Source organism: Ochotona curzoniae, unplaced genomic scaffold (genome assembly GCF_017591425.1).
Source record: "Ochotona curzoniae isolate NIBS_2020 unplaced genomic scaffold, NIBS_Ocur_1.0 contig_4917, whole genome shotgun sequence".
NCBI lineage: Eukaryota > Metazoa > Chordata > Mammalia > Lagomorpha > Ochotonidae > Ochotona > Ochotona curzoniae.
In genome coordinates this window covers 2,842-17,062 of record NW_024466421.1, presented here as the reverse complement: position 1 = coordinate 17,062, position 14,221 = coordinate 2,842, and the positions used below count along the sequence as shown (strand labels likewise).

General features: G+C 48.6%; 1 protein-coding gene across 19 annotated transcripts in view; it reads left to right on the top strand.

The window, feature by feature from the left end:
• The window catches only part of LOC121161895 (focal adhesion kinase 1-like), a 206,462-nt gene extending 193,581 nt beyond the window's left edge, over positions 1 to 12,881 (top strand). For 5 of the 19 annotated variants that reach the window (XM_040988551.1, XM_040988564.1, XM_040988545.1 and 2 more), the window contains 3 exons: positions 6,958 to 7,044; positions 10,375 to 10,512; positions 12,446 to 12,876. In XM_040988551.1, the coding sequence (XP_040844485.1) occupies positions 6,958 to 7,044; positions 10,375 to 10,512; positions 12,446 to 12,712 (492 nt within the window). In that variant the 3' untranslated portion in view covers positions 12,713 to 12,876. Of the gene's footprint in view, positions 1 to 6,957; positions 7,045 to 10,374; positions 10,513 to 12,445 lie in introns of all 19 variants that reach the window. The other 14 variants (XM_040988546.1, XM_040988547.1, XM_040988554.1 and 11 more) reach the window with 6 other exon arrangements.
• The last annotated feature ends 1,340 nt before the right edge of the window (positions 12,882 to 14,221 follow it).

Here is a 14,221-nt window from a genome sequence, read left to right as displayed (position 1 = left end):
TTTACTGAGTGCTTGTGACTCTAGCTGCTCTCCTGCACGTTCCTCTTTGTTGCAGAAGAAGCCTGCTGGTTATGGTATAGTGTCTCTCACTGCAGATCTGGAATTCCAGTCAGCAGACCTGGGCCCCTGTGAGTCGCCTTACTCCTGCACCGCTGTTGAAATACAGGTGGTGCCGTTGTCTTGTAGAATTGTTGTCAAACTTGCCTGCGAAGTGCCTAGTGCAGTGCACGAGGTTGCACAGAGTCAGGGACAGCTCTTAGGGTTTGTGCCTGTTGTGTACATGCCACTCTGCGGTTGAGGCCAGAGTACCTATCTGTCAGATCTGGAGCTCTAATTCTTGCCTTGACATCACCAGTACTTGAACTTCCAGAGTATTTAATCCAAGGATCCAGGAACCCTTTCCCATATACATTTTTTTCTTTAAGTTTTTTAAAATGTATTTTGGAATTCATAGTTTACAGAGAGAGAAGACAGTAGAAGAGAGATCTTCCAGGTGCTGGTCCACTACCCACAAAAGAGTACAGCAGGCAGGGCTGGCTGAAGCCCAAGCTAGGTAATCCATTCTGGTCTTCCTCCTGGGTGGCAGGGGCCCAGATACTTGACCCATCTTCCATGGCATTTTCCATGTCATTGCAAGAAGCTGAATCGGAAATGGAATACCAAAGCACAAACTGATTGCCTGTATGTGATGCTGGCTTCACAGGCAGTGCTTTTCCCAGCCTTGCCACAACATTAGTCTCACCATACACTATCATATAAATACACCAATATATATTCATGTTAAATAGTAAAGGAGGAGGAAAGAGCTTCCATCCACTGCTTCACTCCTCCAATGACTACAACTGAAATTAGGCTAGGCTGGTTCGGCTGTGGGGTTAGGGCGAAAGCAGCCCTCTACAGCATGGCAGCTGCAGGGAGTGCCTGAGCCAGGTCAGACTCAATGCTGGGGACTCAGGCCAAGGTCATTGCTGCCACACAGTGACCGAGTCCTAGGCTTTGGGGAGCCAATGAGCCTATTTGGCGCAAGGCTCTGCCTGCTGGACACCCAGCGGTAAGCTCTGGGGTTTTTAGGGTATGTAATTGCTGCTTAGGAACATCTATGGATAAGGCCAGTGTGAGTGTAGGTGAGGAATGAATTCTGGGTGATTCCAAGAGATGGAGTCATGGAACTTGCTTACAAGCCTGGGGAGTGAGACCTAGTGGTTTGGAGATGAGAGTCCATAAGTCCTATTTGGGCCAGATTCATTCACCAGCCCATATGAGAATCCTGCAATGGGCTGTTAGCATAGAGCATCACTGACTGAGTGGTGGAATAGGGGATGGGTCACACTTGGCAGGTTCAGGACACTAACCACACACGAGAAAACCAGGTACAGGGGTAGATTCTGTGGGGGAAGTGTGGGCCCAACCCTGTGGAAATACAAGTCCTGCTGGTTAGCTCACAAGTTGAAGTGGTTATGGACTGAGCTAGGTGTGACCATGGAACCTGCCATCACTTATGGGTACAGGAACTGACAACAGTCTGGGCAGGTCAAGGCAGCAGCACCTGAAGGTGCACCCTAAAATAGAATGTGGGGTGGGCCAGGAGGCAGCTGGAAGGCGGCAAACCGCGCAGGGCCAAGCAAACCTCACAAAGAAGAACAGAAAGCAGGATGGAGCACAGGTCATGCCTAGCTAGGCTCTTACGCCGATGGGTCTGCATGAGCCAGGGATACTAGACCACAGCAATAAAAGCAAAAGCTGAGACAGGAGAGGGGCTATTGCCAAGCTGAGTCAGAGCAACCACTGCCATGCACGTAATCTGGAGCTGGGAATAGGCTCAGTTGGGGAGCTGTAAGAATACACCCTGGCTGGGTTGGGGTTCCCATGGGTGAGAGTGGGGGCCAGAGTTGGGGCTGCATTCTGGTCTGGACATGGCTGAAGTCTCCCTTGGCACAAGTGTGAACTAGGGCTGGGTCTACCTAGCCAAGCAAGACGCCAGCACCATCTGGTGCTCTGGAGGACAAGGGTAGATGTAGGATGGACTAGGCTAGGTCTCTGCCCCTACTGAGCCATGTGTGAGTAGTGTCTGGGTATGGACATGCCTTGGCTGGGCTGAAACATCCAACAGTAAGAATGGGAATGGGTTGAAGGCCAGTGAGGAAAGGCCACTGTTCCTGCTTGAACAGGAGGTGGACTAAGTAGGGCTGGTCCATGGACCCACCAGTATGCCCAAAGCCTGGCATAGGAAGAGGTTTGATGGCGGAGCTTTGGAAACTGTACTTTAAAGACGCAGTTCCTGCAAATGAGTGCAAGAACGACGATAGGGAGCAACCCAACCAGCCCAGAGAAAGAGACTCACAAGCGTCCATTTGGCATAGGCTGGAGACAGACCAGGCTGAACCAGTTCACATCACCTTCTTGCGGATCCAAGCACCAGAACAGAGTGTAGGTTGGCCAGGTGAGGTGGGCCGTGCCAGATGTGGCCACAGCACCCAAACAGCACACATGAGAACCAGGAAGGGAGGGGGCAAAGCTGGTAGGGGGAATGTGGGCTCCCCTGCTGGACAGCCACTCCCACTGAAGAGCAGGAGTTGGGATGGGGGCAGACAAGACCAGGTAGGGCTACAAAACCTGTGGGCCTCATGTGAGCTGGATTAGGGAAAAGCCAGGCTGGGCTGACTGTTCCGACTGGTGCAGGCAAAAATCAGGGTGGGTGAAGGTTGGTTGGGCTTTGCCTCAGCATCAGTTGCCAGAGGCTGGCACTGGGGGCTTAATCTGTCAAGTTAAACCACAGAACCAACTGGAGACTGCACAATCTGGGAGTGGGAGTGGTCCAGGAAGAAAATAGTGGGCACCTCCCTCTTGGGTTACCACTCCCACTGGAGAGCATAAAAACCAGGACAGGGGCAGGGGTGGCTAGACAGAAAGGCACCCACCAGTATGTGTGTGGGTTGGGTTGAACTAGGCTTCAAAGCCCATTGACATGTACGAGAGCCAAATGGGATGCAGGGCAGACTGAACAAGTCGGCGGTACATACTGGCAAGCACAGGAACCAAGGTAGGGGGCAGGCCTGGTGGGGGTGATGGGGAGTCGCCTCGACTAGGCTGCAGCTCCCACTGGTTAGCGTGAGGACCGAGAATGAAGTGGGCAGGATCGGGCTGGACTGCAACAACCATTGGTTCATGTCGAAGACCAGGCTGGAAACGGAACTGACGCAGCAATTGCAACGACCAGCATGTGCATGAGCTGATTGGGACGATGGACTGTGCCGATCCTGTACTGGCAAACTCACACAAGAATCAGGTCTGGGATCCTCAGATGAAGTTTCCTTGGAGATCCCTCCAACTGAACTGCTGGTCTCAGAACCCCAACCATGAAGAGACTGTGTCAGCCTGTGGATTCTGAATAGATTTTGTTGTGATTGGAATGGCGAGATTGGCAGCAATTCAGAACCGTTGAACTATTAAAACTGCTTGAGCAGGACCCTCGGAGCATGTCACATGTCAGGGACCTGGGATGGGTGGGAGGCTGGGTGGGGCTTTTCCTTTTGTTTCTGCCCTGATCCCAGATACCGGAGGGCGGCGGGGGCGGGGGGTGGACACGGTATTAGTGTGGAAACAATGGTCTTGCCCACTTTCTTGTAGCCCTTGACCCTTTGTACAACCCTATTTAACTATGTAAGATTGTAATATAGTATTTATATGTTAAAGAAATTAGGCTAGGCTAAAACCAGGTGGTAAGGACTCTTTCCTGAAATTTGAGCCATTCCCACTGTCTTCCCAGCCACATTAGCAAGATGCTGGATCAGAAGTAGAGCGGCCAGAGCACAGAGCAGCACTTCCCCGCGGTGCGGAATGTCAGCATTGCAGGCTCAGTTGAGCCCACTGGGCTTCTGTGCAGACCACTGTGCGGTCGTTAGTAATACTGCTTTGTTAACATCGCCTTTGAAGCAACGCAGTTCTGTCGATGGAGTGTTTTTAGGTAGTCACATTGTATTGTTTTTAACCTTTCGAATCATCAACCACTTTTCAGACAAAATCATTTTTAATTTTTTAAAGATTTTTATGGGAAAATCAGATTTACAGAGAGAGAGAAAGATCTTCCATCCACTGGTTTGCTTTTCAAATATCTGCAATGGCCCGAACTGAACCCTTCTGAAGCCAGGAGCCAGGAGCTTCTTCTGGATCTCCTACACAGGTGCATGTCTCAAGGACTTGAACCATTCTGTATTGTTTTCCCGGGCCATAAGCAGGGAGCTAAATGGGAGGTGCTGCAGCCAGAAGATAAATCAGTGCTCATCTGGGATGCTGACATGTACAAGGTGTGGATTTAGCCATTGAATCATTGTGCCAGGCCAGTCAGACAATAGCTTTATAAAAACGTAAATTTGGGGCCAGCACTGAAACACAGTAGTATTAAGTTCAGCTCTTAGCTACAATTTTCGTCTCCCATGGAGTCGCAATTTGAGTTCTGGCTGCTCCACTTCCCATCTTGCTTCTTGCTCATATGCCAAGGAAAGCAGCAGCAAGTGCCTAGGCCCCATTATCTATGTGGGAGACTCATGGACTTCAGGCTCCTGGCTTCCCCCTGACCAGGCCCCAGCTGTGAGCCTGCGAACTGGCAGAGTAGTCCCATGAGCTTGCTGGAACCTACCTAGGAAATTCCTGTCTTCACACACAGGAGTCCTTTGCTGTGTTACAGTTTCAGAAAATCAATGCTCATATTTAGTTGACATTAAAGTCAGCTACAACTGCAGCCCTGGCTAAAATGTGGCAAGACAAATACCATGTTGTCTCTAATATAAGGCAACCTTCATGTGAAATACAAAACAATTAGAAACATAAGTGGACAAGTACGCACATATAATGTCATAAGTGAACTATATGCTATATCTGGCATATCAGAAAGTGCAGGTATGTTACAGTATGCATTTATACTCCCAGTGAAACTTAAACATACCTTACAATAAAATATTAGAATTTCTACCATTGTGTGTGCCTAAAGTGCCATGATTCACTAAATGTGACTACTGTTGATTCCATTGTAATATGGGGGAAATGTTGGAGTGAAATGGGAAGGGGAAGGGGGAATCCCTATACCTGCAAAACTTTATCATGGAAAATCATAACAATAAAAAAATTTTTTTTTAAATTGTATGGCAAGGCTGAGGGAAGCTGTTTATATTCAGAGGAGTCTAAGGACTCCCTCGCAATAACAAAGCCAAAGCCAGTGTGAAAGCAGCTGTGGTGCAGTGGGGGCTGGGAAAGCTGCCAGCGGGAGCAGAGTGCCCAGGATTCTGCCCAGGTTAGTAGACTGAGGTGGGCGTGGCATGAGAAAGCTGTGGGATTGGGACTAGTTTCAGAGAGCTGGCTCATTCCAAACTGCCCAGAGTAGAGCCCTGGGCAGCACCAGATGCTGGCGAGTAAAATTCGAGCCCATTGTGTGTGTGTGTGTGTGTGTGTGTGTGTGTGTGTGTGTGTGTGTGTGTGTGTGTGTGTCTTCGTTTGACTGGACAATAATGTATTTCCACGTCACTGGGTTCCTCAAGTTTCAAAGGATTTTATAGTCTTATCTACTTTTAGCCTTCTGTTTGAGACCAAGTCGTTCTTCTATGAACTCTGAATTCATTTCTCTTACAAACAAAATGAGAGTTTTAGAGCTGAAAGTGACTTTAGCACTGGAAGGTCTAGCTCCACTCCCGCCCTGTGGATTAATAGAGAGCAGTTTAGTCGTTGCCTGGGACAACACAGCCAGAAGCATCGCTTGGCCTGGATGCCGTGTCTGGGACATCTCTCTGACCAACAGAGCCCATAAATGGGACTCTTCGTGACTTGCTGCTTTCACTTAGCACAGTTCAAAAATTCATCCATGTTGTGCCTAATGTCAGTACTTCTTTCTATTCAATTACCAAACAAGATTGCATTTATGGGTAGACTCCATGTTGTTGATGCCTTATTTCCAGACACTTGGATTGTGTCCGGGTTTTAGCTGTTAGGAACAGCTCTGCCAGAAACATTTAAAAATGTGTTTGTGCTTGGACATATACTTCAATTTCTGATTGGAGGTGCTAGAAAGTGGAATTGCTGGATCCTGTGATAATTCTTGTTCAGTTCTGTGAGGAATTACCAAACAGCATGCAACAACAGTGGCACTGCTGGCATTCCTACAGGATTATACTTCTTCCGGGTCCTTGCCTCACCTGTCTGTCTGTACTGCCCAGCCCTCCCAGTAACTAGAAGGTGGTGGTGTGTACGGAGTTTGAGCTGTGTGTCCCTGTGGCTCCTGGCCATAAGTGGCTGCTTGTGTGCTTCCAGGAGCTGGGTCAGCTCATGTTCTTTGTCCACTGTACTTCTTGATGTGGACCCGTAACCGGAAGAATGGCTCGATTGTCTTTACTTCTTTCATATTTTGGTTTATTTCAAAGGGAGCATTACATTAGGAAGGAGAAAATAAGAGACACAGATTTTTCACCTGCTGGTTCACCCCCCAAATGACCGCAGTGGCTGAAGCTGGATCGCAAATAGAGAAGCCGGCAGTTGAAGCTGCATTCACAGAATACCGGCATTGCAGGCCCATTCTCTTGTCCTTTAGCTTGTCTTTTTCCTCTTTCTTGGTGAGGTCATTGTGACACAAAAACTTTTTCAATTTAGTGATGTTCAGTTTATCTTTTTTCCTTTTAGAAGTTGTGTTTCTGTGTCAAAGCCTAGAAATTGTTGCCTTATGCAAGTTAAAAGATTTTCCTATAAATACCTTTTAGGACTCTTACTTTGGGTCTGTGGTGCAATTTGAGTTAATCTCATTGTGCAAGAGAAGTCAGATTTTCTATTTCATATGTAAATATCTAATCATCTAACATCACAGTTGTAAACATTTGTTTACCCAACAGTTCATCTCACCAAGCTCTGATGTAGGAGTTGTGTGTGCTTTGCACAGCCTGGACCCGTACTCATCTCAGTGCTGTTCTCTGTTCACAGCCCAGCAGACCTGGTTATCCTAGCCCGAGATCCAGTGAAGGATTTTACCCCAGCCCACAGCACATGGTCCAGACCAATCATTACCAGGTATCTGTGACTACAAATATACAGTGTATTACTTTGATTACTTGGCACTTGAGGGGTAGGAAAATAGTGTGTGCTTTTATGGTTTGTGTCTGTGTTTGTGACTATTACTGCTGAGCAGAAAGCCAAGGAATAGTCCCCCAGGGCATGACTTACATGCCTGTTGTCTCAACACTCCTCACGGAGAGCACTCTCACTCCCCTCCCCCAGCACACACTCACTCCTCCCCCTGAGCACACTCTCTCCTCCCCGTGAGCACACACTCACTCCTCCCCGTGAGCACACACTCACTCCTCCCCGTGAGCACACACTCTCACTCCTCCCCATGAGCACACACTCTCACTCCTCCCCGTGAGCACACTCTCACTCCTCCCCGTGAGCACACTCACTCCTCCCCGTGAGCACACACTCTCACTCCTCCCCGTGAGCACACTCTCACTCCTCCCCGTGAGCACACACTCTCACTCCCCCTGAGCACACACTCTCACTCCTCCCCGTGAGCACACACTCTCATTCCTCCCCGTGAGCACACACTCACTCCTCCCCATGAGCACACACTCACTCCTCCCCCTGAGCATACACTCTCACTCCTCCCCATGAGCACACACTCTCACTCCTCCCCATGAGCACACACTCTCACTCCTCCCCGTGAGCACACACTCTCACTCCTCCCCCTGAGCACACTCTCACTCCTCCCCGTGAGCACACACTCTCACTCCTCCCCGTGAGCACACTCTCACTCCTCCCCGTGAGCACACACTCTCACTCCTCCCCGTGAGCACACACTCACTCCTCCCCCTGAGCACACTCTCACTCCTCCCCATGAGCACACACTCTCATTCCTCCCCGTGAGCACACTCTCACTTCTCCCCGTGAGCACACACTCTCACTCCTCCCCGTGAGCACACACTCACTCCTCCCCCTGAGCACACTCTCACTCCTCCCCATGAGCACACACTCTCACTCCTCCCCGTGAGCACACACTCTCACTCCTCCCCGTGAGCACACACTCTCACTCCTCCCCCTGAGCACACTCTCACTCCTCCCCGTGAGTACACACTCTCACTGCGGCAGGCAGCACCAGAGGCAGGTGGCCTGCAGGCCTTGGACCCATTCTCTGCAACCTTCCCTGATGAAATGCGAGGTGAGTGAGATAGGTGTTAAAATTAGTATTAAATAAAGATTGCCGGAGTCCAGCTCCAGCTGAGTTCGGAGCTCGGGAAGGGTGCGTGGAGTCGGCGATAAAGAAAGACACTTGTTGCGTTTTTGCTGCTTCCTTGCTTCTTGCTTGCTTGCTTGCTTTCAGCTTAGCTTTTTCAAGAAGAAGCTGTTCTTTTTATTTTCTTAGACACATCACAAACTTCTGCACAAACGTTTGATTTTTTATCTTTTACTTTAGAACTAAGACAGCATGCACAGATGTTCAATTAATTTTTACTTCATGGTCAACCAGGTGCTCTTAAAGATAATTCTGTAAGTTACTATAATCAGTTTCTTTAAAGCAAGCCGTTATTCATTCTTCAGAAGTGGCCACTAGGTGACAGCCAGAACTCCAAGGCCAAGGCACAGATGGTTACCTACTAATCAGTAAAACATTCTTACTACATTTTATTTTCACAACTTTATCTATCACATAATGGGAGAAATACATCAAAAGAGAAAAAATATAAGGATCTAAGACAAAAAGTTTCAAACATTAAATCCCCCTACGACTGCAGGCTCTACAGCCTCATAAGCAATCAAACAATAATCAAAAGTATATCTCTGTGATGTTAATAGAATCATCCTATATTTCCTCTAGTTAAAAGATTATGAAAGCGGCTAAAGCAGCTACATTTTCTATGCTCTAAAGAGTTGCAAGGACAGGTTAACCTTTAAGGTCACAGCAACTATATTTTTGCCATAGCAGTTTCAGCTCATATTCCCATCACTTCCATTAGTTTGTAAAATTCTTGTTAAGCCATTTCCCAGAAGGCATGCTATATGTCTGGGCCTGATTTCAGGGCAATGGGTAGGCACACAATAAGGTGTCCAGAAATGGCATGGGTTTAATTGTACTCCTGTGCGCAGTTAAAGGCCCACTCACTAAGACATTATCAATAACATTAACTCTTAAGCTCACAGTAGTTGCCAAAGCCATCTCACAGGGGCAAACAATGCCTCAATAGATTACAGAATTCTTAGTGGGGTGCCTGAGTGTCCATGCAAACAGGGGGTGAGACTGCGTCAAGGTGGTCAGAGAGAAATCGCCGGGCCCTGCCAAACAGCTGGAAGCTCCCCAGGCCCTGCCAAGCAGGGAGCTGTTCTCTTCACACCTTCGTGTCATCCATACATACTGCACGGACCCCAGCAAAAGATTAAAATAACTGAGGTGCAATTTACCTGCAGTGAGGTGCACAGATCTTAGTCTTGACACCTGTCTGCTCCAGCGTACCCCAGACCACAGTACCCTGTGCAGTACTGCTTGTTCCTTGAAGCCCCCAAGCTCCTAGTAGATATGCAAAACTTTGGTTGAAAGATATGCTTATATTTGGAAACAGGAATTTGGCTGTTTTTTGTCTTTGAGTGAAACTCCGCTAATGGCCCTTTGCTGCGCTGTGCTGGCTTGTTGACTGCGGAAGCAAGTTCGCACTGTGTCCTGTGTGTGCCTAGAAGTTTTTCTCCCTTCCTTGTTCATCACCGTCAGACCCCATGGCTGAACTTCCCCCTCTGCCCAGCCTCCGGCTCGTTAGGGACACACTCTGCGTTTGTATGTCTATGTGATTTGTTGTTATTGGGCATGAAAGATCCATCCTGGAGCAGCATTTGGCCCATCCAGTTCTGTGGCTTCCTGTCTCTTGGCGTGCAGGATGGTCTGTTCACAGCATTTGGTCGGTGTACAGGTCCTAAACACCTGCTTGCTTATTTGCTAGTTTTATTTCTGCTTTCATTGTCTATTGCGGCTGTTATAAATAACGTTTCTGGAGGCCTCCATGGACAGTCCCATTCCTTGCCTCACTGGCCTCTCCTGACCACATGCATCCCTTTGCTCATGGTCCCCCTTTACATGTTCCGAGCCAGCAGGCTCCGGTCACATATCCCTTCCTCCACACTTGCGCTTCCGTCCTGCACTGCTCGGGATGGTTTCTCCCTCTGAGGATCTGTGACTTGAAGTCATGTCTGGCACATAAGGAGGCATTCTGCTTAAGAGATGGGGCCCTGGCCTCTGGTTGGCCTATTCTGCCAGCTACCACAGCATACCCAGTGTTGCTGGTTGCTGTCTGATACGGCAGGGCAGAACTGTAGCAGAGGTGTGACGGCAAAGCCTGACTGCCTCTCTCCGTTCACCTGCAGGTCTCGGGCTACCCTGGCTCACATGGGATCACAGCCATGGCCAGCAGCATCTACCCAGGTCAGGCGTCTCTTTTGGACCAGTCAGAGTGCTGGAATCATAGACCTCAGGAGATAGCCGTGTGGCAGCCCAGCCTGGAGGTACATGAGTATTCCTGAGCTGCTTTCTGAGTGCGCTTCAAGGGACCTAGTATTTCTAAATCCAAAAATTGTTTGAGTTTTGTAAAATTTATTTTTATTTGAAACTTTATTTTTATTTGGAGTGTTACAGAGAGGAGAGATCTTTCATCCTCTGGGTCATTCCCCAAATGGCCACAGTGGCCAGAGCTGAGCCAGTCTGAAGCTGGGAGCCTGGAGTTTCTTCCAGGTCTCCCACATGAGTGCAGGAGCTGAAGAGGCTTTCCTAGGCTGTAAGCAGAGGGTTAGAAGTGGAACAGCCGGGACACACACCGGTGCCCATGTAGGATGCTGATGCCACACGTGGAGACTGCCCCAGATTTCTTATTTTGATGAGTGAGTTCTAAATCAAGATAATTCATACTCAAATTCGTGAGCCAAACAAAATTATCAACTTAAAACATTGCCTGCTGTAGATGTATTGAAGTTTGAGTCCTGCCCGCAGTTGCTTTGGCAACTCGAGTGACTCAACAGGTCTCACGTGGGCCATGGGCTGGACGCTCCCGTGTACTCATTAGTGGGAAGCTGACGCGGGGAACAGAGTGGGCCATGAAGTGAGTACCAATGTGGCATGCCAGTATACCATACAGCATCTAAATTGCTAAGCCAAATACCCACTCCTATGAATTATAATTGTCTTTTTTTTTTTAAGATTTACTTTCATTGGAAAGGCAGATATAGAGAGGAGAGACAAAGAAAAAGTAATTTTCTCAAAGAAATACCCAAAATGCAGACCTCTAAATTGCATATAATTAGTGTATATGCGAGGCCAGAGGGATGGGGGGCTGGCAAGAACAAAGGAATTACAGTCGACCGTATTAATTTCTACCAAATTTTGCTGATTAAACCAGGAGCCACTCGCAGAGTATTCAAAGTTATTTGCTTGGGTTGGGCATTGTGGCACAGCACATTAAGCCATCATCTAGGGTGCCTGCTTTCCGTGTTGGAGTAGCTGGTTCAAGCCTGGCTGCTCTGCCACAGGGCCAGCAGCCTGCTAATGGCCTCCAGGGAGCAGCGGGCGATGACTGAAGGGCTTCCTGGCTGGGCTCTGAGCCGTTCAGAGAGGGAGCCAACAGTTGGCAGGTAGCTGTGGGGTCTCACCCCCCGCCCCCTTGCTCTCACACTTCCAAGTAAATGAAACAGATCTTTGCATTGAGCAGCACGTGTTCCGCTGGCCAGTAAGGTGTGAGTTAAGATTATATTGAAACTTTCTATTTACCTGCATAGTATTTCTATTTTCACTGTAACTAATGAGACTTTTTTTTTTAAGATTTATGTATTTTTATTGTAAAGTCAGATATACAGAGAAAAGGGGAGACAGAGAGGAAGATCTTCGTCTGATTGTTCACTCCCCAAGTGGCTGCAACGGCTGGAGCTGAGCTGATCCAAAGCCAGGAGCACAGAGCCACTTTCAGGTGTCCCACGCAGGTGCAGGGTCCCAAGACTTTGGGCCATCCACTGCTTTCTCAGGCCACAAGCAGGGAGCTGAATGGGAAGCAGGGCTGCCTGGATTGGAACTGGTGCCATATGGGATCCCAGTGCATTCAAGGCGAGGACTTTAGCCACTAGGCTACCACGCTGGGCCCTTCGCTTTTTATTTTCAATTTATTTTATGATACAGTTCCAGAAACTCTGAGATTTCCCACTGATTTCCCCTATTTTATTCTAATAAATAATTATTTCTTAAGATTAGACCACTACAAGTGAATCTGTGAGCTCAGGAGTTAAATATCCATTAAGGATGCTTGGCGCATGTCTCAACTGCAAGCGCCAAAAATGTTCCCACGAGCGGAGGGCGGAGGGTTGTGTTTCCTCCGTTCTCACTTTGCAAGACACGCAAAGTAAGAACATGCAGACAGACTGACGGCCTGCTCACGTTCTCTGGGACTCTCCCCAGGACTCTGCCCTGGATCTGCGAGGGATGGGCCAGGGGCTGCCGAGCCACCTGATGGAAGAGCGGCTGATCCGACAGCAGCAGGAAATGGAAGAAGATCAGCGCTGGCTGGAAAAGGAAGAGAGATTTCTGGTACTTGTCTTACAGGAAGCTTGCTTCCGGTTTTTATGCTGTGTTAGATCTACTATGTTCCAAGTGATTGCAGAATTTCATCTTTTCCAAAGCAATGGTGTGAGTTTTACATCTGGTTCCCAAAAAGCGCTATTGTAAATTGCTTACTTTCCTTGATTATTTCTCAGAAGTACATTTTGGTAGTTTGGGTGTTGGCCTGTGAACTCAGAGTTTGAGCATCTCTCAGGCTTTTGCATCAACATGTGTTGACACAGAAACATGTGTCTATCAGGGCATAGGGCAGTCCTGCTGGGGCCCAGATTGGCCTTCCTTGGCACCCCTCTTCAGCCTAGCCAGTCAGATGGCTACATGGAAACTCCCCGCAACACCCAACACCCCTTCCCTGTATGTCTGGCCTGAGAGATGGGAACTGTGCTTTGCTGCAAGCGGTCCTTGTCCACATGGCTAGCTGGTGTCGCTTGGGAGCAGAGAGGAGTCAGTAGGACAGCGCAGTCTCTTGTGTCAGTTGATACAACAGTCTTTTTAGGCTCATGGCCCCTGCTCTTCTCAGCTCCAAAACCAGGGTCTGTGAGGACCAAGTCCCTGCTCGCGTCCAAGCCTGAGTAGCTGTTTTAGGCTTCCTCAGTGAGTTTGTAAAGAAGTGTGACTGCAGGATCCCATGTAAGCTCCAGTTCTTGTCCAGGTTGCTTCACTTGTGGCTTAGGAAGTCAGTGGATGATGGATCAAATCCTTGGGCCATCGTGGGAGACCCGGAGAAGCTCCTGGCTTCCAGCTTCACAGCGGTCAGGTCCCACTGTTGCAGCTATTTAGGGAGTGGACCACTGGATGGAAGAGCTTTCCCTCTTTCTTTCCTTCTATAAATCTGCCTTTCCAATAAAAAAAAATTTTTAATAAAATGGCAAAAAAAAAAAAAAAAAAGGAAATGTGACTGGAGAAGCCAGCATGTGTACCATTCGCACAAAGTCAAGTTGGTGACTTTGCCTGTCGTGTCCAAATCCAGTTCCTAGACTTTGAGCCAGGAGGTGCGTGCCCACTGGCATCTGCTGGCATCGTCTGTGCTGAGGAACTGCATGCTAACAGGCAGGACTTGCCCTTGCTGTTCCATGGCATGGTCTTAGAGCACACCAGTGTTTGACAAAGCAGAGTGTTTTATATAATAGTGATTTTTAACTGTTAGGGTATCTTGAAGTTGTACTCTCTGCAGGGGTTACTGTGCTGACCTCAGCAGTCCTGGCAGTGAGAGCATGCGTGGAAGTTGGGCGTCCAACCCTCCCACAAGGGACCAGCTCTTCCCTTGTTTTGTGTCGCAGATACACCACATTCCGGTGGTTGCCTGCAGGATAGTGTGCCCTACTTACACGCCTTTCTGTGTGAGGGAGTGAGAGACAGATTTTCAGCGTGAATGTCAGTGCTGCTGATAGTCCCGTTGATTATGTGCCCGTCATCATCCTGCCTGTTTCCATGTATAAGGTCGTATTCACAGCCCCCCCGAAGGAGAACAGGTCCAAATCTTTTGTCCAAAACGTATGAACGGGATCCAGCATGATAGTCCAATGGCTACAGTCACCTTGCATGTGCCAGGATCCCATATGGGCACCGGTTCATGTCCCAGCTGCTCCGCTTCCCTTCCAGCTGCCTGACAAAGGC